This window comes from Pezoporus wallicus, unplaced genomic scaffold, assembly GCF_028554395.1.
Source record: "Pezoporus wallicus isolate ANWC-B61680 ecotype Strahan unplaced genomic scaffold, APGP_CSIRO_Pwel_v1 contig_6644, whole genome shotgun sequence".
Classification (NCBI taxonomy): domain Eukaryota; kingdom Metazoa; phylum Chordata; class Aves; order Psittaciformes; family Psittacidae; genus Pezoporus; species Pezoporus wallicus.
This window is the reverse complement of record NW_026637098.1, coordinates 22,211-46,483: the sequence shown is the minus strand read 5'-3', so window position 1 is coordinate 46,483 and position 24,273 is coordinate 22,211. Positions and strand designations below refer to the sequence as shown.

General features: G+C 50.3%; 1 protein-coding gene across 4 annotated transcripts in view; it reads left to right on the top strand.

Moving 5' to 3' along the window:
- The window catches only part of PTPRA (protein tyrosine phosphatase receptor type A), a 112,663-nt gene that overhangs the window by 69,820 nt on the left and 18,570 nt on the right, over nt 1–24,273 (top strand). For 2 of the 4 annotated variants that reach the window (XM_057403203.1, XM_057403202.1), the window contains exons 3-5: nt 18,654–18,732; nt 19,140–19,502; nt 21,186–21,203. In XM_057403203.1, coding sequence (XP_057259186.1) covers nt 18,654–18,732; nt 19,140–19,502; nt 21,186–21,203 — 460 coding nt within the window. Of the gene's footprint in view, nt 1–9,496; nt 9,615–18,653; nt 18,733–19,139; nt 19,503–21,185; nt 21,204–24,273 lie in introns of those variants that run through there. The other 2 variants (XM_057403205.1, XM_057403204.1) reach the window with 2 other exon arrangements.

Genomic DNA, 24,273 nt, shown 5'->3' with positions numbered 1-24,273 from the left:
CCGAAATAGGGCAGGAGAGGATCATGTGTGGAAATGGAGGCTTTGCTTCATGTGAATTACTTTTCTCAAAGAAAATAAGGTGTTTTGTCTGTATTCACCCAGTTCCATAAAGAGAACTGGGTCAGTCGGACAGCAGCTCGTGCCAGCAGCGTGTTTTGGTGTGCTGCATTTGGGATGGGAAAGATCACAGAGCTTGGTATTAACTCTTTCTTCATCAGCAGCAGCAAGGGGTGATGGCTTTTTATCCCCAGCAGGAACTTCTGCAATGATATACATCAGAGTTTCACGTTCCTGGATGTTATCCCAATACACTGGTCCCATTTGGCATGGATTATAAACCAGTCAGGGGCTATTCATTGGCTCCTATGGACAACCTTGGATCTCATCTTTGGAAGAAGCTTAATCCTTATTGCATCCAGAAAGAAGGATCTCAGTTTTCTTTGATAACTTCTGTGCTTTCCAATAGGGTGACAAACTACAGCGATTGGGCATGGTTAAGGGTTAGGCAACAGTGGGAAAAGGCACAGCAGTGATGGGATGAAATTCCTCTTTCCTCCTCTCCCCATCAACAGGCTACTAATTACGCAAAGAAGGAATAGGAGGACTCTGGCAGGTAGAGTGTTGGCAATGAGATGCCACGTTAAATATAGCCTGGACCTGCCTTTAACCAACTTGAGGCCATCGTGATTACACGAGGAGTCCTGCTTGAAGAAGAGCTGGGATGACACCACCTGAGGTTAAGAGACAGCTTTGAACATCCACAAGTGAGCGATGCAAATCCCTAGGAGAGTTCTTCTCTCCCTCTTGGTTTACAAGCAAGCAGCAGGCTTGGACCTGTCCTTGCAGAGCTGCTAAAGAGCATTGAGGACCAGAACACTACAAAGGATCCATAAAATGCATGAAAAGATCCACTTCTGTCTGCCTTAACATGGATTTTGCACCAAAAACTACACGGGAGATGGATGGATGTGTGGGGAGGGTGAGAAGTTGCATTGGAAACCTTTAGCTCTTCTTCCACCCAACCCACAATCATAGAATAGTGAGAGTTGGAAAGGACCTTAAGCTCATCCAGTTCCAACCTCCCTGCTGGTGGCAATGGGATAGCCAAATGCTGGAGATGCTTGTCATTCTGAAATCTTAAGGAGGAAAAGGAAGGAATAAAGGCCACTTCTGTTAGTTATGTGGGAATGCTGGGGCTCGGCTCACCATGCTCTTAGCTCCTCATTGTGGTTGCTCCACTTCCCAAGTGGAGCTGCCTTCATCTTGCGCAACCAGAGTATCTCCAGGGTAGGACTTGAAATCGAATTCTCCTCTTCCAGTACAACATGAGGGTCATTTAAGGATGGCCCAGTGCAAGGACACTGAAGAAGCAGAAGGAGGAGCTCACCCTATTATTTTGCCATCAGTTCTTCCATCAATCCAAGCACAGGTCCTTATTTCTCTCCTTCTCTGCTTCTCAGCATCTTCTGCACTGGCACTGAGGTTACACGGCCAGAAGCTGCAGCACAAGGAAGTTTCCTCTATAAAATGGGTGGAAAGAGCCTGAATGAAAACTCCCTTGGGCTGGGAGAGGGAAGGTGGCTACACAGCCAGACACAGAAAAGGTGATGCCATTATTCCTGCATGCTGGAAGCAGTAGCTGGCTCCCTGAAGGCAAAGCTCCAGTGCAGCGAGGAAGGATGTAGATGATGGTAGAGACCAAAGGGACTTGGGACACCTCACTGTCCTTGGCTGCCTGGCTTGTCACCTGCTTCCAGGCTGGCTCCCCATCATGGAAATCAAACAGATCCTTGTACTGTAGATGTGATTCAGGGAATACTTTGCTCCAGGGACCTACTTGGTGTGAACAAGAGGCGCCGGATTTCTCTTCTGCCCTACCAAGTCCTCCATGTACTGCAGGGCTTGTGGAACTGAATGTCCCCATATGCTCCTCTGCTCATGGGACTCATCTTTTTCCCTGCCAAGCTGTTAAAACCCCAGTCTTGGCGTGCTGCATCACAGCTCTTGTAAGATCTCGGGTCTTTTGAAATGGAAAAGAAGCAAAAAACAGCCCACAGGAAGATGCTGTTGGTCCATGAGGACCTTGTAGGACCCAGGGACAAGCCAGAATGTGCTGCAGGGACAGACCCTGCTCCAGATGGGGTGATCCTGAGCAATGGGGTTGCTTCAAGGGGCTGAGGATCACTCACTCGTGGATGCCTTTGTTGTGTAGATACAGCCAGTAGGACCTCTTGAAGAGCTGGTTAGTGTTATAGCATTATATATTATATATATATAGCACTGTATAGCTCCAGCCCTCACAGCATCTCCATGGCCTCCTCTGGCCTTGCTCCAGCAGCTCCACGTCCCTCTTGTGCTGCTGCCCCAGAGCTGGATCAGGGCTGCAGGGGGGGTCTAGGGGCAGGATCCCCTCCCTGAGCTGCTGCTCACGCTCTGGGGGTGCACCCAGCACACGGGGGGGTTCTGGGCTCAAGCGCTCACTGAAGCTGGGTCATGGGGAGCTTCTCCTCACCCAACACCTCAGGTCCTTCATTCCGAGCTCCTCTCCATCCATTCTCCACTCAGCACGTGTTTGTGTTTAGGATTGCTGGACCCATGTGCAGGACAAAGCAGGGAGAAGCAGTGATGGGGATATAAACCAGTCAGTGGCCGTGGCATCGTGTCAGATCTTGCAGGATGGTTTTTGTGGCTCTTATCTCCATGCCCAAGTAGCTCATGGGAAGATGGCATTGGATTAATTCTGTCTATGCATAAATCTCATCATCAGAGACGTGCTGGGACACGAGTTGGGGTGGCCAACCATTCATTTCTATCTCATTAGTTTTAATTCCAGTCCACACCAGGAAGGATTACAAGTCACCCACTGCTTATGCTCCTTGTTTGACTCTTAATAAGCATCTCGGCATCTGCCATTTATAACTGGTTCCTCCACCTGGGCTGAGAACATCCCGCATCTAAAATGCCCTTCTGCTGATGTGAAAAGTCGCCTGGAAAGAGCAAGAGCTTCCCCGTTCCCTGCTTCTGGCTGCATCCTCCGTTTCCAGAGTGTCATTCCATATGGTGCAAAATCTGCTTTAGAGGCTGTGTCCATTGCCTTCCGTGTTGGAGGTGGGCCATGGTCAAACGTGCTCATGGACATGTTGTCAGCCTCGGTGATGAGTGAGATACAGGGGTTTGTTTTTCCTTCAGCAAAGCAACCAGTGAGCACTTCAGAGCTAAGCCCTTTCTTGCACTGCTCAGCACAAGAATTGGGAATGAAGATGCTACCACATCTTCCAAAGCTTCCAACCTTTCTTTCCTGTAGCTCATGCCCTACAGCAGAGTCAAAGATGGGGAGGAGTCACCATCCAGCCTTATAACCATGCATCTATGCACTGGAGCACCAGGGATATGAAGAGATCCCATCACATCCATAGAACTTGATTTTTAAAGGCAGCTAAAGCACACCCAGAACCCATAGGATGGCTGTGGAGCCGTAGGGGGAGTGGAGAAGAAGCCAGTTGGAGACCAAGTGCAAAGCACTCCATCATGCCATTCACATTTATGTTCAGCGCTTCTGGAATGACCTGTAGTTACAGAAATTATCTGGAGACAGTGCTTTTGGAAACAGTGTCCTAACCTGAAGCTATTGCTAAGGTAGAAATGACCAAAAATGACCCTGTAATCAACTGACTACTCCTAACATCCTCTTGCTTTGTGTATGTATTAGATGGCACTCCTATTCCATCTGTAGGACTGATTTCAACCCTTGTGCACCTCCCAAAATGACATCTTCTCCTTTTCTCCCTCCAGTCTGGTACATCCCTACCTTTGGTTAAGGAAATGGTTCATCTTAAGAGTGCTGAGCACTGGCACAGGGTGCCCAGAGAAGCTGTGGCTGCCCCATCCCTGGCAGTGTTCAAGGCCAGGTTGGACACAGGGGCTTGGAGCAAGCTGCTCCAGTGGAAGGTGTCCCTGCCCATGGGGTTGCACTGGATGGATTTGAAGGCCCCTTTCCCACCCAAACCATGCCGTGGTGCTATGAAAATGGATGAGTTTTAGGCTCAATGGATGAGTTTAGGCTCAATGGATGAGTTTTGCGCCTCCAAACACAAGTCTTGGTCTTCAGCAACAGACTTTGTCTTGTGTTTGTGCAGCAACAAGCTAGAGAAAGCCTCTCTGTTGTTGCATGTGAGCTCCTGTACCATTTAATGCCTGGGTTGGGGGGTCTCCTATTTAACAGCGATACTGAGGAGCCTTCTGTGTATTATGCTGTAGCCAGGGCGTGATGGAAATGGGTGTTTTTGTAGCAAAGCTGCTTTTCCAAAGCCTTTTGAAAAGCCTGGGACAGCAAAGACGGTCAAAGATGGGGATGTCTCGGTTGTTATCCACTGCAGTGCTATTGAAATTCAAATGCTGAGACTGAGTTCTCCACTGTTCTGGATGGGTTTGAAACGGATTGAATTCAGCATCGGTTTGGTGGCTGTTTGGACAAGGTGCCTCGTACAGGGGGATGTGAGCTCTACTGTAGCCTCTTGGTGTTTGATTATCACTAAAATATGAGTGACATGAGGTGATATTTAAGACCTTCTTTCTAGGCAAAAATAACCCAGAATGGGCCAAAAACCTGAATTCCAGCATTACCTTGACTCTGTTTTGTCTTTCCTATGCATCCAGGCTGCTGTCTTCAAGGAAGCTTGAAATTCCCTTTGTGCTTTCTGGTTTTGCCCCTCTCCAGCTTTCCTGCAGCCCCTTTAGGCACTGGAGCTGCTCTCAGGTCTCCCCTTCAGGAGCCTTCTCTTGTCCAGGCTGCCCCAGCCCAGCTCTCTCAGCCTGGCTCCAGAGCAGAGCTGCTCCAGCCCTCGCAGCATTCATTGGCTTTCATACATTTGGTTTGCAAATGCATCCAAGCTGCAGGCCAGGAGGTGATGCTTGCAGATGCTGGATGTGTCCAGCTTCTCTCTGGAGCGGGACCTCAGGCTTCTCCTGCAGCTCCATCTAGAGGGGAGGAAGATGGGCTGGTCATGGAGGCTGGTGGCCTCTCTGGACCACTATGGCTCTGTTGTCCTCTTTGCCCTGCAGCACCTTGCCAGGGCTCTCAGCCATCACTCCCCTGGCCTTGTGATTGCTTTGATCCCAGAGACACTTTGCTGTTGGAAACCCTTGCTGCAAAGCTGGTGGCTGTGTATATCAGGGAGGATACTATGGCCGTACCCATCTCCTTTCCATACTAGCACTGGGGAAAGAGCATTTCTTTACCAAAGCCCCAAATCAGGTGCTGCTCCCTTGGCTAAGGATGTAGAAACCCCTCGATGCTCTACAATTGCTTTTGGGGTTGATTTCACCAGAGAAATCACTGCAGTTTGGGATGAGGCTTTCCTTGAGGGGAGATCCCAGCTGGACATTCCCAACATCTGCGCTATGGCTGTGCCTCTCCATGGACCTCTTTGCTGTGGCAGAGCTTGCTCTTCCAACTCCAGCTTCCCTCTTGCCATGTTGGCAATGGCTCCATCCAGCTCTGCAGCATGCATCAAGCCAGCCTCAGCCATCAGCAATGACCCCAGGGTTTCACCATGAAGTTCTCAAGTCCTGATTCACCTCCTGCCCTTGCTGGAGCAAGGCACAAAGCCCAGGCTGGAGCAACACATAGAATCATAGAACAGTTTGGGTTGGAAAGGACCTTAAGATCATCCAGTTCCAACCCCCGGCCATGGGCAGGGACACCTCACACTAAACCATGGCACCCAAGGACTTGGCCGACCTGGTCTTGAACACTGCCAGGGATGGAGCATTCACAACCTCCCTGGGCAACCCATTCCAGTGCCTCACCACCCTCACAGTAAAGAATTTCCTCCTTAGATCCAATATAAACTTCCCCTGTTTCAGTGTTAACCCATTACCCCTTGTCCTATCACTACAGTCCCTAATGAAGAGTCCCTCCCCACCATCCCTATAGGCCCCCTTCAGATACTGGAAGCTGCTCTGAGGTCTCCACGCAGCCTTCTCTTCTCCAGGCTGAACAGCCCCAACTTTCTCAGCCTGTCTTCATACAGGAGGTGCTCCAGTCCCTGATCATCCTCGTGGCCTCCTCTGGACTTGTTCCAACAGTTCCATGTCCTTTTTATGTTGAGGACCCCAGAACTGCACACAATGCTCCAGGTGAGGTCTCACGAGAGCAGAGCAGAGGGGCAGGATCACCTCCTTGGACCTGCTGGTCACGCTCCTTTTGATGCAGCCCAGGATACGGTTGCTTTCTGGGCTGCAAGCACACACTGCAGCCGGCTCATGTTCATTTTCTCATCAACCAACACCCCCAAGTCCTTCTCCTTGGGCTGCTCTGAATCTCTTCTCTGCCCAACCTGTAGCTGTGCCTGGGATTGCTCTGACCCAGGTGTAGGACCTTGCGCATGGGCTTAGGCAGAGCATCTCCTGCTGCAGACAGAAGCGTGCTCCAGCTATTGGCTTTGATTTAGAGTCCACTACCTAAAACTTGTATTCTGAACGCCATCCTGGAGGGAAAAACCACAACAGGGATCAGTGTCAGGTTCTTTTCCCTTACCCAAGACCTCATTCTCCCTGTTTTTTCCTATCGGGTGGCACCAGGATTCCCAGCTACCCGTCTGTGCCCCCAAAAAGGCTGATTGAAACCTTAGCAACAGGGTATTTTTGTTTAGACTGTATTTATTCTCCTGTGAGACTCATTGTTCTCTCCCATGCCTTGACCGGTCCGAAGGCTGGTGATAAAAGCCCTTGCTGACAATAATACAGTTGAGTTCAGCCTTTTGTTGAGGAGGTTAAAATAGAGAATGAATTGTGAATAACATGGGAGGGGAAAAGTTTCTTGTCCCAGGCTCTTGTTTAAGCACTTTAAGGGTAAGAAACTGCATTTTAATTACAGGGACTGTTGAGCATTAGGGTTTGGGTTGGTATCTGCAGGGGCTTGTACCCGCCCTGTTGTTTAAGACCAGGATTGTTTCACTTTGTGTGATCTTGTGTCAGAAGAAAATAGGTTTGTAGCATGATATTAGTTTATGGCAGGTTTATAGCAAACTATATATAATATGTAATACCTTTATGATGTTAGGTTTAAGATAGGTTTATAGCTACATATATATATAAGTATATATAATGGGTTTAGAGCATTAGCAGTGATAGAGGATGCCCAGCTTGGTGTGGCTCTAAGACCTGTGCCTACAGGATCACTTTGTCTTGAGCAAGGACCCCTTCCACTGGAGCAGCTTGCTCCAAGCCCCTGTGTCCAACCTGGCCTTGAACACTGCCAGGGATGGGGCAGCCACAGCTTCTCTGGGCACCCTGTGCCAGCGCCTCAGCACCCTCACAGGGAAGAGCTTCTGCCTAAGAGCTCATCTCAGTCTCCCCTTGGGCAGGTTAAAGCCTGGAATAGGCTGGCCTCAGATGGGTGCTGCACTGTGTCCATAATCCTTTCCCTATGGTGAGTGAAAAGCAAAGCACTGCCCATGGAATAGAACCAGGATCCACTTTTATTTCCCCCTTTGAGGCAGGAAAAGAAGTGAGATTCATTTATTCTTTAGCAGCGTCACCTAAAGCCCTAAAAGCACAATCCCTCCACTTGTGATTGCATGAACCAGCCTCCCCTCTTCCTCTCCAGCACATGTTAGGTGTGCTGTGAATCACCTATAAACATGATTTATTAGCTGGAAACCATGCAGAGGGATGATCTCCTATGCTAGGAGATAAGATGTGGCTATTAGATGACTACATATAAGAGTAACTGACCAAGCACAAGAGCATCCTTATCCGGAGCAGACAGGGATTGCCATGTTACAAATAACATAATAAAGGCAGGGGGATTCAGCTGCCATTGATGGTGTAGTTGGAGGCATTATTTTTAACCTTTTAATGGGCTTATTTACAGGAATTAGCACTTTAATGCTGTGTGCTCGTGTCTCTAGTGCAGTATAAGCTGATTCAATGTGACCACAGAGAGAACATCTGCTTTTGCGAGCAATTAGGGAAATGATTGCCAATTACAGGGACTGCAGGTAAGAGCAGCTGGGATTGAGGCTGCGAGGAGGGGTGGAAGCTTTTCAAGATGCTGATGTGAGCAGGAAGTTCACTGGGAGCAGAAATATCCCGGCAGAAAGGAGCCTGTGCCCGGAGAGCAGCCACAATATCCTCAGCAAGAAAAGGACTTCAGGGGCAGCAGTTGTGGGATGCTTCCCGTTATCATTCACACTGTTGGTGTTCCATAGGATCCCAGCCTAGTTTGGGTTGGAGGGGACCTTAAAGCTCATCCAGTGCCAACTCCTGCCATGGGCAGGGACCCCTTCCACTAGAGCAGCTTGCTCCAAGCCCCTGTGTCCAACCTGGCCTTGAACACTGCCAGGGATGGGGCAGCCACAGCTTCTCTGGGCACCCTGTGCCAGCGCCTCAGCACCCTCCCAGGGAAGAGCTTCTGCCTAAGAGCTCATCTCAGTCTCCCCTCTGGCAGGTTCAAGCCATTCCCCTTGGCCTGGCCCTACAGGCCCTTGTCCCAAGCCCCTCTCCAGGTTTCCTGCGGCCCCTTTAGACACTGGAGCTGCTTTAAGGTCTCCCTGGAGATGCCCTGGATGATGGAGAAATGCAGAATCTGTCATGGCATTAATGACTATTATAAACTATTAACTCAGTTTTGGTCCTTGGCCCTGCTTTTTAGCACAGTGTCATCCTCTTTGTAGATCCATCATCCAATGAGAAGGGTAAGATACAGGCGTTTTGATAAGGTGACTTTCTAAAGCAGCATCTCTCAGGGTTTCTGATTCCAGAAATACCTGTCAGGCTGTTTTCCCTTCACCTGGGAATACATTCTGGTATCTTATATGTAGATGGTGTGTTGAAAACCGTCTGTGTCTGGCGGCACAACTGCTCCCAGTCAGACTTTTCAGCTTGAAGCCTTCAGCAGAAGACGTGCCTCGAGATGCTTTTGGCACTCAAATAAAAGCCAGAGAGGAAAATGCTTTCAGCTCTTGTTCCCTTCCTTTGGAAACCTGGGTTTTAGACCCTTGCAACTGTGATCCTGGTTTTTTTCCATCTGGAAAAGTGCAACAGACACACAGTGAATGTGGGATGCGGGGAATGCATCCCTGGCCCCGCTCTGGCTATCACCATCACCCTCAACCCTTGTTTTCCCCGCTTAATACATGCAAATATATGTAAAGAGTAAAGACTGTTCCACCGAGTCTTGCACATTTGTTCCGAGGGAAGGAAAACAAGCTGGATTTACAGGGAATTTGAGGACCCACACATTAAAACCCCCAAAAGGCTGCCGGTGGCAGCCGCCGATGCTGACCCGGGCGCTGCTTCTGGCGCCTCGCTTTTCCCTGCGCCTGGAATCCTCATGGCATGGAGATGGAGCTTTCCGAGACCTGGAGGATCTCCTCATTAACAACCTCTGATTGTTTTCTTTTTTCCCCTCCAGTTTCATAATCAGTGATCTCGGCTAAACCACAAAGTGTTACTGTGGCAACAGGGCTGAACCCAGCGGCGGTGCAGAACCACCGCAGGTAAAGTGGGGATTTCACGGCTCCGCGGCACTTTCTTAGCCCATAGGGGCTGCTCCGGGGGACGGGCTGCCTGCTCCCTGCATCCTACAAGTGTCCCGGGCGGATTTCAGGGTAAGCACAAGCACCCGTTCAGCTGCATGAGGGAACGCATGCGTTTGCCATTGGAGCTCAGCCTCTGTAAGGAGATCTGAACGCTGCCATGCGAATGAGCCCCTCCGACACCTTTGTTTTAAAGGAGGATGCTCTGGCTGCTCGCCACTAGCTTGGAGCTGGGACTTCAGCTGGGTCCTGCAGAAAGGGCTGAGCCCCGAAGCTGGGCTTTGTTGTTTGGGTATTGATGGGGTTTTTTTGCTTTAAATCCATATTTCTCCTCCCCACGTACCGTTTGTTTGCTCTCCGAGAGGCATCTGGCTCGCGAGGGATGTTGTTGTGCTAAATCATGGCCATGCTTCATCCTCACTCCTCAAAAGCAACTGGTCCCTTTTCAGAGCTGCTGTGTGAACTGCGCTCACGTTGCCTTTGTGCGTGTTACAGAACATGCCTGGAACAAAGAAGGGGACACCTAAAATGGGATAGTTGAGGAAATATCTTCCTATATGACTTCATTTCTATTTCATTATTAATTCATGGGTTTGAAGAATGACTTGAAGCAGCTTCTCTTGCGCCTCTCAGGCAGTTCCTCTCCGCTCCCCAGTGCTGTGTTGTCCTGCAGTGCCCATCCCATTTGGGGAAGGGACACCAGGAGACCATGGGGTTTGGTCTCCTGTTTGCCAGGGGGGATTACAAGCTCTGGGGGTGTTGCTTTGGCTGTTTGAAGAGTTCAAGGCCAGGTTGGACACAGGGGCTTGGAGCAAGCTGCTCTAGCGGAAGGTGTCCCTGCCCATGGCAGGGGTTGGAACTGGATGCGCTTTAAGGTCCCTTCAACCCAAACCAGGCTGTGAGTCCATGATTCAATGGAATACCCCTCAAGGAGGTCTCAGCTCCGTCTCCACTTTGCAACACAGCTCCTGTGCCCCACCGTCCCTCACCAGCCTGGCCTGCAGTGAAACCCTTCATCCCCAGCACTTGGTTCAGGCTCAGAGTTGTTCTTCCATCTTCATCCTCCTGGCCCGACAGCTCCCTTGGCCTTAGCTCATTGCTTTCCTTTTTCATGGCACTTCACCTTGTCTCAGCTTTTACCTATCCCACCTTGATGCCTCTTCAAGCCGTGTCCTTCAGGAAACCCTCTCCAGATGCTGTTCTCCATTCTACAGGTTCAAGATGCTCTCCAAAGAATCACAGAACCCCAGACTGGTTTGGGTTGGAAGGGACTTGAAGGTTCATCCAGCTCCAACCCCTGCCACGGGCAGGGACCCCTTCCACTAGAGCAGCTTGCTCCAAGCCCCTGTGTCCAACCTGGCCTTGAACACTGCCAGGGATGGGGCAGCCACAGCTTCTCTGGGCACCCTGTGCCAGCACCTCAGCACCCTCACAGGGAAGAGCTTCTGCCTTATCTCCAGCCTGAATTCTCCTGTGGAAGTTTAAACCTATTCCCCCTTGTCCTATGGCTCCAGTACTGAAAAGGTGGCAGGACAATAAGCTACAGAATCACAGAGTGATTGAGGTTGGAAGGGACTTCTGGAACTCTTATGTTCCAGCCTCCCTACTCAAGCAGGACAACCCAGGACAATCCAGTTGCCCAGGACTGTTTCCACTCTGATTTTTAATGCCTCCATGGATGGAGACTCCACAACCCCCCTGTGCAGCCTGTGCAAGTACTTGGTCACCCTCACAGCCAAAACGTGTTTCCTGATCCCTGGCAGTGTTCAAGGCCAGGTTGGACACAGGGGCTTGGAGCAAGCTGCTCTAGTGGAAGGTGTCCCTGTCCATAGCAGGGGTTGGAGCTGGAGGAGCTTTAAGGTCCCTTCCAACCCAACCCATTCCATGAGTAAATAGCGAAGTGCAGGGAAGTGGTGGTTTGTTGAAGGTTGGGCAGGTGGAGAAAGCAGAACCCCAATCCCTTCCTGAGGCTTCTCCTCCTCACACACTGTTGGTTCCAGCCGTTGTCACTCATGTGGAAGCCTCCTGTTTATTTAGAAGCCAAACAGAAAAGGCAAAGAAGCCCAAGTGGGTTTTCAGAGAGGGTGAATGGTTGCTGTGATTCATCTTTTCTGTAGAGGAGTGGAAAAGCAGAGGGTGGGGGAATGATGCTCAGTGACACATCAAAGGCCTTGTTTCAGCTTCGGAGACACACGCGAGGCATTAGTCACTGCCTCTTTGTGCAGCAAACCCCTTCTTCCTCCCTCAACTCCACTGCTCCTGGTCAGAGCTCCTTGGGTGGTGTTAATGAAGAGAAGAAATCCTTGGCATCTCATCCAGCGGCAGAGGTTTGGGATTACAGGAATGAAGAACCTGGTGCTGGGGGAATCGTTGTGCCATCGGATGAGCCCGTGAGCTGCTCCTCTCTGCCGTGGACCACAGCTCCAGCAAGAGGCTGGAAAACCACAACGGGCATTTAAAAGGAGCAGGGAGAGGAAGAGGGAATGGCAGGTTTGTTTTCCAGGGTGGCTGAGCCATGCTGATGGCTTGCTGCCACCAAGAAGGAAACGAAACAAGACCTTTTTCCCCTTTCTTTATGCTCGTGCTTGTTCTCATCCTACTGTGAGCTGCTTCAAAGAGCCAAGCGGTGCAAGCACTAACCTTGCTCCTAGTTTTGCCCTTTTCCCTGCCAAAAAAAAAGGAGGAAAAGTGGCGTTTCTTCTATATTTCACTGCGGTTGGGGTCAGCACAAGGCATTCGGGTGGTCTCAGATGAGCCACTACATTTTAGCATCCTACCGATAGCAGTGGTGGTGCCTGGGGTTCTGGGTGGCATTTGGTTTGCCTCTCATCCTTGCACAAAGAAAAGGATTGCTTCATTTTCCAGGAATGGGGAATATGTCAGAGGTGGGGGTAAATCCTGCCTTTGATTGTGGATGCCTGTATCCGGATCTGGGCAGTTTCTGCAGCACTAAATACTAATTCCTTGCTTTCTGCAGCCTAACTCCCTATAGCAGCACACACTAAAGGACCGGTTTTAACCCCCTTATTACTTTATAAAGAGATTATTTCCTTTCATTTTCCCCTCCAGCATCAATATTCTTGACCACATTTGATGATTTTAAACCATACATCCTGCAGCCCCAAACCCAGCTTTTCCTATAGGGAGATCCTGAGCAGTGCATGGGAGAATGCAGTGCCTATATACTATAGAGAGAGATAAATAGGTGTATATATATGGATGTATAGATACTCATATGTATATACTAGATAGAGATAGAAATATATATGCATATATAGATACTTTATGTGTATATATATGTGTATCTATATTACCTGTATATAGAGAGGTAAACATACATATACATGGATAATTTAATGTGTACGTATATACTGTATATAGAGAGATAAACATACACATATAGATACTTTTTGTATATATAAAAATAAATCTATACTGTAGAGAGATATGTGCCATCTATTAATATGTTAATATATATAAATATATATACTGTATAGAGAGAGGTAAACATATATATGTATTTATATGGGGGTTGGAAATAGATGACCTTAAGGTCCTTTCCAGCTGTAACTAGTCTATGATTCTATGATTATATATATAGATACAGATACTTTTGTATATAAAAGGATAGAGATAAATATTTATACATATATAGATACTTTTATACAGATAAAATTATATATACTATATATAGAGGGATAAATATATACATACATAGATACCTTATATATATAAATATGTATATACTATATAGAAAGGTAAATACATATATAGATACTTTATGTATGAATATTTATATTCATACACATGAAGGTTTATACATATCCTATATAAGGAGGGTTTATACAGAGAAATAAACATATATGTAGATGCTTTTGTATATATATATACTATATCGAGAGGGATTATTGATAGATACTTGTATGTATCTCTTAAGCATAGTTATTTGTATATATATGTATATACAAATAGTTATTTGTTATATATATGTATATACCTATCTATAGCACTGCAGGAACCAGCAGCCGTTCCTGAGGGCTCCTGCCCCAGCCTTCGGAGCAGGAAGGTGTAAGGGAAGGCAGGATGCTGCGAGCATCCCCGTGCCGGAGCCGCGGAGCAGCTCCCGGCTGCTCGGCAGGGCAGCGCCGGGTGCCTGACGTCAGGGTGTTTTTGTGCCGCTCGCAGGATGTCGCAGCCAGCCAAAGGGCTGTGTTGATGTCGATAACATTACAAGTATTTCCTCTCCCTTTCCGAAGGCAGCAGGGAGGGAGCCGAGGGGGAAGGGAGACTCTCGGCTTCCTCCAGCTCTGGGGTAGGGCTCCCGAGGCCTTTTACGTTAAGCAGCGGGTACCAGCGGAGCGCTGGTGTTTCTTTATGCTCCGCTTGGGAATAGGGAGGGTGGAAGCGCAGGGGTTGGGAGCTGGCGCAGCCCTCTCCTTGCTCCCGATCCAAGTTAAGGTGATTGATAAAGCAGCGCTGGCAGCCGGGCACAGGAGCCGCTCCAGGGGGTTCTCATGTAATGATGTGCACAGCGAGTCCTGATGCTTCCGGGTGTCCTGGTTCTTCTGACATTCAGTGTAATAAAGCCGTAAGAAACTGGGGGTCTGCATGGACTGCCGGCATCCAGCTTTCCATGGGAAATCAGGGCACGGCTTGGGAAAATCTGTATTCTCTCCCCTTGGCAATCCTTTCCTCCTGGAGTGATGCACTCAAGGATCAATGAACTCATTAAGTGTAAAACCTCTGCTCTGGAGCCAGGCTGAGAGAGCTGGGCTGGGGCAGCCTGGACAAGAGAAGGCTCCTGAAGGGGAGACCTTAGGGCAGCTCCAGTGCCTAAAGGGGCTGCAGGAAAGCTGGAGAGGGGCTTGGGACAAGGGATGTAGGGCCAGGCCAAGGGGAATGGCTTTAACCTGCCAGAGGGGAGACTGAGATGAGCTCTTAGGCAGAAGCTCTTCCCTGGGAGGGTGCTGAGGCGCTGGCACAGGGTGCCCAGAGAAGCTGTGGCTGCCCCATCCCTGGCAGTGTTCAAGGCCAGGTTGGACACAGGGGCTTGGAGCAAGCTGCTCTAGTGGAAGGGGTCCCTGCCCGTGGCAGGGATTGGAGCTGGATGAGCTTTAAGCTCCCTTCCAACACGAACCAGTTTGGGATTCTATGGCTATCAAGAGGGTTTTGAAGGGAGGCAGCTGCCTGCTCACTGCTGTATTCCCAGAGCATCCTCCTCAGCAAAGGAGGGACCTGCAGCAATGGTTGGACTCAATCTTAAGGGTCTTTTCCAACCTAAATGATTCTATGATCACCCCACCATCCCAAAGGACTTTTGCAGCTGGTACCCGTGGCCAGTCCAGGAGTTGCCTGTAGCTCCCATCCATACAGCAGTTGTGGTCATGGAAATAAACCCAAGTTCTTCTATTGCATGAGTGTTAATTCCCCGTACTGGAGGGCAGAAAGAAGAGGGGATTCACAGCTTTTACTTCTTGTCACCCACCTGCCATGACCTGCTTCTGGTACCAAAGGAAAGTGTGTTGAGGATGGGGGAGAGGAGCTTTGAAGGCCTGTGGGACATTTGGCTCTTGGCTTTAGAGCGTGCAGGGTTGGTATGGCCTAACCCATCATCTTCCGTTCCTTAACGTTCCCAAAGGACTCCAAGGACCACGGATGGGAGAGGAACAAGGTCCTTGGGGTCCAGCCCCAGTTCTGCCACCCCTTTGTGTAGTAGCCATGAACAAGTCCATTCCCCTGCTAATTTGAGGTGTGCTGCAAGAGCTGGAGCAGACAGCTCCAAGGATCCTTGGAGCCATTAAGAAAGGCTTGGAAGAGATGGGAACCTCTGTGGTGTTCCAATGATCAGTTAATTACGGCATTGAGGAGCAAGATCTCAGGATGAAGAGCTGGTAGGATGCCAGTGTGGTGGGAGCATCCCTGTTAGCAACTGGTTTGTCTGCTCTTGGGCCAGAGTGCTGCTGCAGAGCCAGTGCTGGCAGAGCTGTGAACCAAATGAATGGGATGCCAAATGAATGGGAATCCCAAATGAACAGGATTCCAAATGAATGGGAATACCAAATGAATGAGAAACCCAGATGAACAGAATTCCAAATGAATGGGATTTTCAAATGAACAGGATTCCGAATGAATGGGATTCTCAAAAGAACACGATTCTGAATGAGTGGGAATGCCAGATGAAAGGGATGTTGTATAAGTGGGGATCCTAAGTGAACAGGTCCCCCAGTGAACAGGAATTCCAGATGCATAGGATCCCAAATGAACATGATCCCAAAGGGATGGGACCTCTCATTCTGAGAGTCTTTCCTTTCCCCTTGTTACTGTTTTCTTGTGGTAGTGATTTGTTCCCAGTGAGGGAAGCAGTTGTGATGGTGAGACCTCGGTGCCTCCATCAGCCCTCACCAGGTTTCAGGAGCATCTCCATGCCACTGTTAACATTCATTGGAGATTCAGCATGGCTTTAGCTTCCTCCTGCCTTTGCACGTGGGTCCCATCTCCATGAGGGCCCTATTTCCATGGGTTCCCATAATAGGATGCTCGGAGCAGCTGTTTCCTGCAGGGAGCTGCTTTCATTCTCACTGATGGCTCAGCTTTGTGTGCTTTGCTATTGCAGTTAAACATGGGGAGGACACGAGCTCCCTTTTCCTACACTGTGGGGGTGGAAAACCTCTTTGGCTTAGGACCATCTCAGCTCTGGAGTGTGACTGCTCATGCAGTGGTCTTGGAGCACAGGCTGACATCCCAGTGCACTTAACCACTGGGCTTTTCCCCAGGCTCCAGCTGTGCTGGCTGGCTCTCAGCCCTAAAAACACAGGATCACAGAATGCTTTCGAATGGAGCTTAAAGCTCATACATCTCCAACCCCTGCCATGGACAGGGACCCCTTCCACTGGAGCAGCTTGCTCCAAGCCCCTGTGTCCAACCTGGCCTTGAACACTGCCAGGGATGGGGCAGCCACAGCTTCTCTGGGCACCCTGTGCCAGAGCCTCAGCACCTTCATCCTTAAACATTCCTTCCTTATAAACATGGGGGTTTCTCCTCCAAAGCCAAAGCAGTTCAGACCAAGCACGTCTCTCTGGCAGGTGGTTGCACATCTTGCATGGGGTGCTTTAAGCTTGTGGAGCATGGCATCGACACCCCGCCTGCTGCGGGTTATCCAAACATCCCACCCCAGAGCACAGCCTTGGGGAGGCATCGCAGGACCAGCAGCAAGAGGCCTCCAATCAGTTCAAATGCATCCAGACAGATCCTTGGACCTCTGCAAAGCTGCTCTTGCACCGGTGGGACCACTTGGAGAAAGCCCTGCCCTGCTTGCAGCAGCAGGGCTGGCCGTGGAGGGAGCTAAAGGAAAGCTCTTATCTCTGGAGCTTGGTTTCCTGCTGCTTCAGGGTTTGTCTGACCTTTTGGTCACTGAGTCAGGTCCATTTTTGCCAGGTTTTCTATTGGGGGGGGGGGGAGGAAAAACATGTCAGTGGGTGGTGCTGATGGGAGGATGCTCCCGGGTGGGGTGGGGAGGATCTGACACCGTTCCCAGCACGTTGATGACTTCAGCGTTGTCCTTTTGCCCGGAGTTTGGGATGGGTCTAGATTGAAGCAGGTTTAAAGAGATCGAATGAGAACAAGCAGCACAAGATGTGTTTAAGGTGGGGGGGGGGGAGGCTTAGAATGTGCATCAGGAATAAATCCCTTGGTCCATGGCACATAGAGTTTCCTCTGGGCTCATAGCAGATGAGAGATGCTGGCCCATCCTTGGGAGGCCCAGGGCCATGTGCTGGTGTGGGGCTTGGCAGCTTTGGGCTCTCTTCTGGCCAGGAGGATGCTATCTCACATCGTGCTGTCAGGGATCTGTATCTGCCTGGGAGGAGATAACGCTGCCTGCTTCTCAGGAGCTCTTTGAGGTCCACAGAGGAAGGGAATCACCATAAAGACCTTGTGTTTAAAAGGGCTGGGGGAGAAAGCTGAGGGGAAGCAAGTTCAATGATGACATCGCCCTGTACTTTAGCAGGATGCTTCCTGGAAAGAAGCATCCAGTGAGGAATGTGCAGCCTGGCCTGGAGATGAGCCTGGATTAGGATTATTGTTATTTACGGGTGTTTGTTTCATCTGCATGTGCAGGGAATCTGATGGGGACCTCTGGCCGTGGAGCTGCTGCGAGGGCTGGAGCAGCTCTGCTCTGGAGCCAGGCTGAGAGAGCTGGGCTGGGGCAGCCTGGACAAGAGAAGGCTCCTGAAGGGGAGACCTGAGAGCAGCTCCAGTGCCTAAAGGGGCTGCATGAAAGCTGGAGAGGGGCTTGGGACAAGGGATGTAGGGACAGGCCAAGGGGAATGGCTTGAACCTGCCCGAGGGGAGACTGAGATGAGCTCTTAGGCAGAAGCTCTTCCCTGGGAGGGTGCTGAGGCGCTGGCACAGGGTGCCCAGAGAAGCTGTGGCTGCCCCATCCCTGGCAGTGTTCAAGGCCAGGTTGGACACAGGGGCTTGGAGCAAGCTGCTCCAGTGGAAGGGGTCCCTGCCCGTGGCAGGGGTTGGAACTGGAGGAGCTTTGAGGTCCCATCCAACCCAAACCAGGCTGGGATCCTATGAATGGAGCTGAGCCTGGCCTTGTGCTGGTTTTCTGTCCATGCCCAGTAGCAGTCAGGGTCTTCGGTGATTCTGCAGGGATCCCCTGGCTGCTGACCACAGGAGGAGCTGACCTCTCCTCCTTCCCTGCCTCCGGTTCCTGGGCACGTTGGATCAAGACTGCTGCATTTCAGTGTGCAGACCGTTACATGAACATGCCATCAATTTCCCTTAAGACCAGGTGCTTATCTTTGGTGTCAGCTTCATTGCTTGTTCCTCTTGTGCTTTCCTACAGTTCACCCATCCACTGCTTCCTCTCTGGTCACCTTCGCTTCTCCACCACCCTGAGATCCCCCAATGTCTTCTCCCATGTGGAACATACGAACACAGCAATAAATCCTTCCCATCCACATGCCTGCAGGGACTCCAGCCACACGTTCACTCCTTCCTCCCAGCTCTACACACACAAGATGCACAGAGGAATCTCCACTTTGAATTCCTTTGGGATAATGTTGCAGGAGGGTTTACATACCTCATCTTTCCTCTCTTCCCCAGGTCAACATGGATTGGCGGTTCTTTCTCCTTTTGCTCGGAAGTGGCCTGATAAGCGTAGGTGCTAACAACGTTACAACAGGTAAAATATCCTCTTTGTCTCCTCTTCATTTGTCCCTAAACCCCCTTTAGGATCAAAGGAGTAAGTGATGCTTAGTCACTTACTCCTTCTGCCCTCCACTTAACTGTAGTATAACGGTTGGAAAGAGGGTGATGGGCTGCAGGTGCTCATAAATGGGACCTGCAGGTCCTATATTGATCCTGTCTTACAGGGGCTCCAATCTTTTCACCTCCTCAATGTCATAAGACCTGTTCAAGTTACCAGGTTCTTGAGGTTTGCATCAGTGCTGTGCAAAACATTCCCTCTCCTGGATTTGGGGTTTTGTGGCTGGTTTATCCTTATAATGATGCAACCCCCCAGCATCTAAACCCTCCAGTGCTACAGAAAGGTATCTCAAAGAGGTTCCCTTGTGCTTTCTCCTCTCACAGAGCCACCCACAACAGTGCCCACCTCCCCCAGGAGCCCCACCAAAGCTCCTACAGCAGGTCCTGAGCTTAGGACTACGACAAGCGCAAAGAGCCTCAACATTAGCACTCCAGTGACTGTATCTACCGTGGCCACAAAGCCACCTACAACCACAGCCACCAGGATCTCCCCCAACGCCACCACCGTCAGCATCAACACCTCCACATTGGGGACAACCACCCCTGTGTCTCCTGCCACCTCCCCTCTGCCCAGCGGGACCCCACCGGCTCCAGGCACCGCTGTCCCCAGCACAGAAGCAGAGACGACGGAGAGGAACTTCAGCGCGACGGTGACAACGCAGGAGACCTCTTCTGCTTCACACAACGGTAGGTGGCTCCTTCACCTCTTCTTCTCCGGGACACGCTGCCTCTGGCTTTGTTTCTTTCTTCTTCTGGAGTTTTGGTGAACAAAAGGGGATGAGAAGATACTTTGGGGTAAATTCCATGGTGATACCGCAGCACAAGAGGGACATGGAGCTGATTATAGACATTAGGAAGAGGTTGCTGGTGAGGTTGGCGCAGGTGGACCAGAGAAGCTGTGGCAGGAAGGTGTCCCTGCCCATGGCAGCATCACAGCCTGGTTTGGGCTGGAAGGGAGCTTAAAGCTCATCCAGTTCCAACCCTTCCGCTGGAGCAGCTTGATCCAAGCTCCTGTGGCCAACCTGGCCTTGAACACTGCCAGGGATGGGGCAGCCACAGGTTCTCTGGGCACCCTGTGCCAGCGCCTCAGCACCCTCCCAGGGAAGAGCTTCTGCCTAAGAGCTCATCTCAGTCTCCCCTCGGGCAGGTTCAAGCCATTCCCCTTGGCCTGTCCCTACATCCCTTGTCCCAAGCCCCTCTCCAGCTTTCCTGGCGCCCCTTTGGGCACTGGAGCTGCTCTAAGGCCTCCCCTTCAGGAGCCTTCTCTTGTCCAGGCTGAACCAGCCCAGCTGTCTCACATGCACAGTGATACATGCACAGTGCAAGTGTAGAATACACATAGCCTTCAAATGGGAGTGATGGGGACAAAAGCCTGAAGATCTGGATTTCTAATACAATCCGTGCTATCAGGGACAGGATTTAATCACTTTTGTATCTTTGCTGCTTCTTTTATCACTGGGGTTGCTGGTTTTGGTGGACTCTCGGTGCATGCTGTGACACATTGGCTATTGCACCAACCAGACCCCGTGTGGCTTCTCACTTGATGTCAGCCCCAGGAACAAATGACCAGACCTGATTCTTTCTTTATTTCAAGTAATTTGTCAGGGAGCAAAATTAGTTTTAGGGCTGCCCTTGCCATTAATCTGAATGGGAAATGTGGATATCAGTCACGGAAGAATTAAGTGGTGCTCAAGAGGGATGAGGCAGAGGCACCGCATGAATTAGATGTTGTACAGGCAGGTCCTGCTTCTCCAAACCTACCTATGTTGTCCTCAAGCCCATGCTGCAGCTCCTTATACATGAAACAAAGGTGTGGGGTGCCCATGACAGCAGCATTACAGCACGAGAGCTGGGCTGTGCTCTCCTTGGCGCAGGTTTGCCCTTTGTTCTTATAGATGGGACATCCAAAACAGCAGGTAGAGGCTTTCCTTGGATGCTCCTCATCCCCATCCCTGAGCTTGGCTGCTCTTAACGGAGCTCTTGGCTCAGCCACTCGTTTAAAACCACTCACAAGTGTTATCTCTTTAGTTAAGTGCTAATGAATTACACCAGTGACTTGCTGGTTATAGGCTTAAACAGACCGTGTTATCCATTAAGAGCAGTAAGGTGTGGTTATCCATGCCAGAGCTTGGCCTCAGCTCCCTGCTCTGCTGACAAGCAGTTGGGTTTAGATCCCTTTTCCTTGTTACTACGTGAAGGCTGATACTTGTTTTAACATCCTGGCTTTGAAACTGCTGTTTTAAGGGGAAGGTTTACAAGCAGATGATGAGAGTTACTAAATTTGTTACTGTCTTGGTCTTTGATCCCTCCTAACTTATTAAAATGGATGTTTCTTGGTTGCTAAGAGACTCTTGTTTTCTTTCTCTGCAGGTAACTCTGACAGAAGAGGTGAGAATTCCATAGTTCTTTGCTCAGTAAAAGCATCTCCAGAAGCATTCTGCTATTAGAAACCTCTCCTTGTGCCACGCTTCCAAACTTGCCTTTACAAAGCCTGGCAAGCAGGTGACACTGGTATCCCAACTGATGTTGGCCTTCCCTTCTTAGAAGCTCAAGGCCAGGTTGGACACAGAGGCTTGGAGCAAGCTGCTCTAGTGGAAGGGGTCCCTGCCCATGGCAGGGGTTGGAGCTGGGTGAGCTTTAAGGTTCCTTCTAACACAAGCCATTCTATGATGAAACAAGCAATCCTGGACCAATCTGTCCATGTCCTGTTAGATACAAAGAGTTCCTGCTGAATGCTCTAAAAACATCATTACCATCCCTAGAGCTGGATGACCAAAAGAAGCCATTCAGGCAATTTCCTTCTTTTTTTTGCTTATGAATTATCTTCATTGCCTATAATTTACCCTGTTTGACCCGGACCCATTCTCCAAATGATGTGAATAATCATTTTTCTCTATAATTCCATTGGCAAGCAGCAGCAAAAAATCCATTACTTGTGCTTTAACAGCACTTAGGTGCATTTTTCCATCTCTTAGTTCTGAGAACTGGCATCACTACCAGAATATTTGCAGTTCCTCATGGTTTTAACTGTATCAGAGAGGGCAGAGCAGAGGTGCAGCCGCTGTGGTTGTCACCTATAGAAACCAGCTTCCTCTGGGTGTTGCCATCATTGCTGTGATGGGTGTTTCAGCTTTGTAAACTCAGTGGCAATCAGCTTTATAGTGCTGCGTGTGCCAAGCTCACACTGATGCAGAGGAAAAGAGAGATGCTCTGTGATAGTTACTGTCAATGCACATTAGTGCAGAGGAATAAAAGAGACCCAGGTCCAAGTGAATTCATTTAAAGTAATGGGTAAGCCACTGGAGAAATGTTCAATGTAATTCCCTTGGATCTGCCATGGCTTAGGCCTGACTATGCAGTCTCTCTGTCATTGTTCATCCCTGCTCCTGAGAGCAAAGAAATGGGAAATGGGGGGAAATCTGGCTTCATCCTGATATTAGTATTACTGATATTACCATTAATGCTAATAAAAACATGAATATGTTCCAAGTGCTGTGACTTGGAGGATTATTCTAGGGGGATTGGTCACAATTTGTGGCACCAAGAAGCAGCACTGGGAGGAAAACCATGGCAGCAGAAAGCGGAGGGGCTGCTGTTGACATGAAGCAGACCTTAGAGCAGCTCCAGTGCCTAAAGGGGCTGCAGGAAAGCTGGAGAGGGGCTTGGGACAAGGGCCTGGAGGGACAGGCCAAGGGCTTGAACCTGCCCGAGGGGAGACTGAGATGAGCTCTTAGGCAGAAGCTCTTCCCTGGGAGGGTGCTGAGGCCTGGCACAGGGTGCCCAGAGGAGCTGATGCTTTCCAAGCTGGGGACTTGGAAGATGCTCCAGCACTGCAGGTCTGTGGAAGCAGAGCATGGAGCCCTTGTCCCTTGTCCAAGCAGATTCCAAGTGTGACACCCCTGGAGCTGAGACTCGAGCAGAACAGGGGCTGAGGGTGGTGGCACCGCTCCCCAGGGCTGGCTGGGGACCCTCCAGCCCGTTTCCTGCCTGCCTTTGCTGGGTAGGCTGGGCAGCACGGCAGTGGTTAGCTCTGCGGTGGCAAAGCTCTAACTCAGCCAGGCAGATGGGCTGAAGGAACGGCTGCAGGGAGCCACAGCAACCCCCAGACCTCCTGCATCCTGCTGCCAGAGGCACCCTGCCCATGAATCACATCTGACAACGGCACTGCACCGGTTGGGCTGAGCTTAACACCAGCCAGGGCAGGAGGAGTGGTCCAGTAATACATTAGTGAAAGGGGCCTGCAGGGATGCTGGAGAGAGACTCTTCATTAGGGACTGTAGTGATAGGAGAAGGGGTGATGGGTTCAAACTGAAACAGGGGAAGGTCAGGTTGGAGATAAGGGAGAAGTTCTTCACTCTGAGGGTGGTGAGGAGCTGGCACAGGGTGCCCAGAGAAGTGGTAAATGCTCCATCCCTGGCAGTGTTCAAGGCCAGGTTGGACAGAGCCTTGGGTGACTTGGTCTGGTGTGAGGTGTCGTGCCCATGGCAGGGGGTTGGAACTGGATGATCTTAAGGTCCTTTCCAGCCCAAATCATTCTATGAGTCTATGATAGCGGGGGACAGCACTATGGGCTTTGGCAAGGCAGCTCGCCTTCCTCTCCAACAACCAGGATGGTGCTGATGGTTATGGTTGGAGGTTTCAGCAAGAAAGGGTTGGCTGTGGTTGGGTTAAGACACAACATGATTGCTTTGCCTTCCCAGTCTTGCTTTTGGAAAGGTTCATGGTGGGGAATGCTAAAGCTCAAGCACAAACCGAGTGTGCAGGACGCAGAAATGCTTCCCAATGTATTCCTTGGCTTTTTGCTGCTGGGATGGGGGACATGTCAACACGAGGATGGAAGGAGCAAAGACATGCAAAACCAGGAGGGTTTCATGTCTTTGAATAAACCCAGGAGGGTTTGTTTGCCCTGCTAGGTCATTGCCTTCAAATCATTGCACAAAGATCACATTTCTTGGTTGGAATAACGGTTCTGGACCTCCGAGCACAGAGGGACAAGTGCAGAAATAAACCAGAGTGCCTCTTGGTAGCTCAGTAGTCAAACAGCATGGGTTGGGTTGGGAGGGACCTCAAAGCTCCTCCAGTTCCAACCCCTGCCACGGGCAGGGACCCCTTCCACTAGAGCAGCTTGCTCCAAGCCCCTGTGTCCAACCTGGCCTTGAACACTGCCAGGGATGGGGCAGCCACAGCTTCTCTGGGCACCCTGTGCCAGCGCCTCAGCACCCTCCCAGGGAAGAGCTTCTGCCTAAGAGCTCATCTCAGTCTCCCCTCTGGCAGGTTCAAGCCATTCCCCTTGGCCTGGCCCTCCAGGCCCTTGTCCCAAGCCCCTCTCCAGCTTTCCTGCAGCCCCTTTAGGCACTGGAGCTGCTCTAAGGTCTCCCCTTCAGGAGCCTTCTCTTCTCCTTGCTGACCCATCCTAGCTCTCTCAGCCTGGCTCCAGCAAGCAGAAGCTACATCTGTG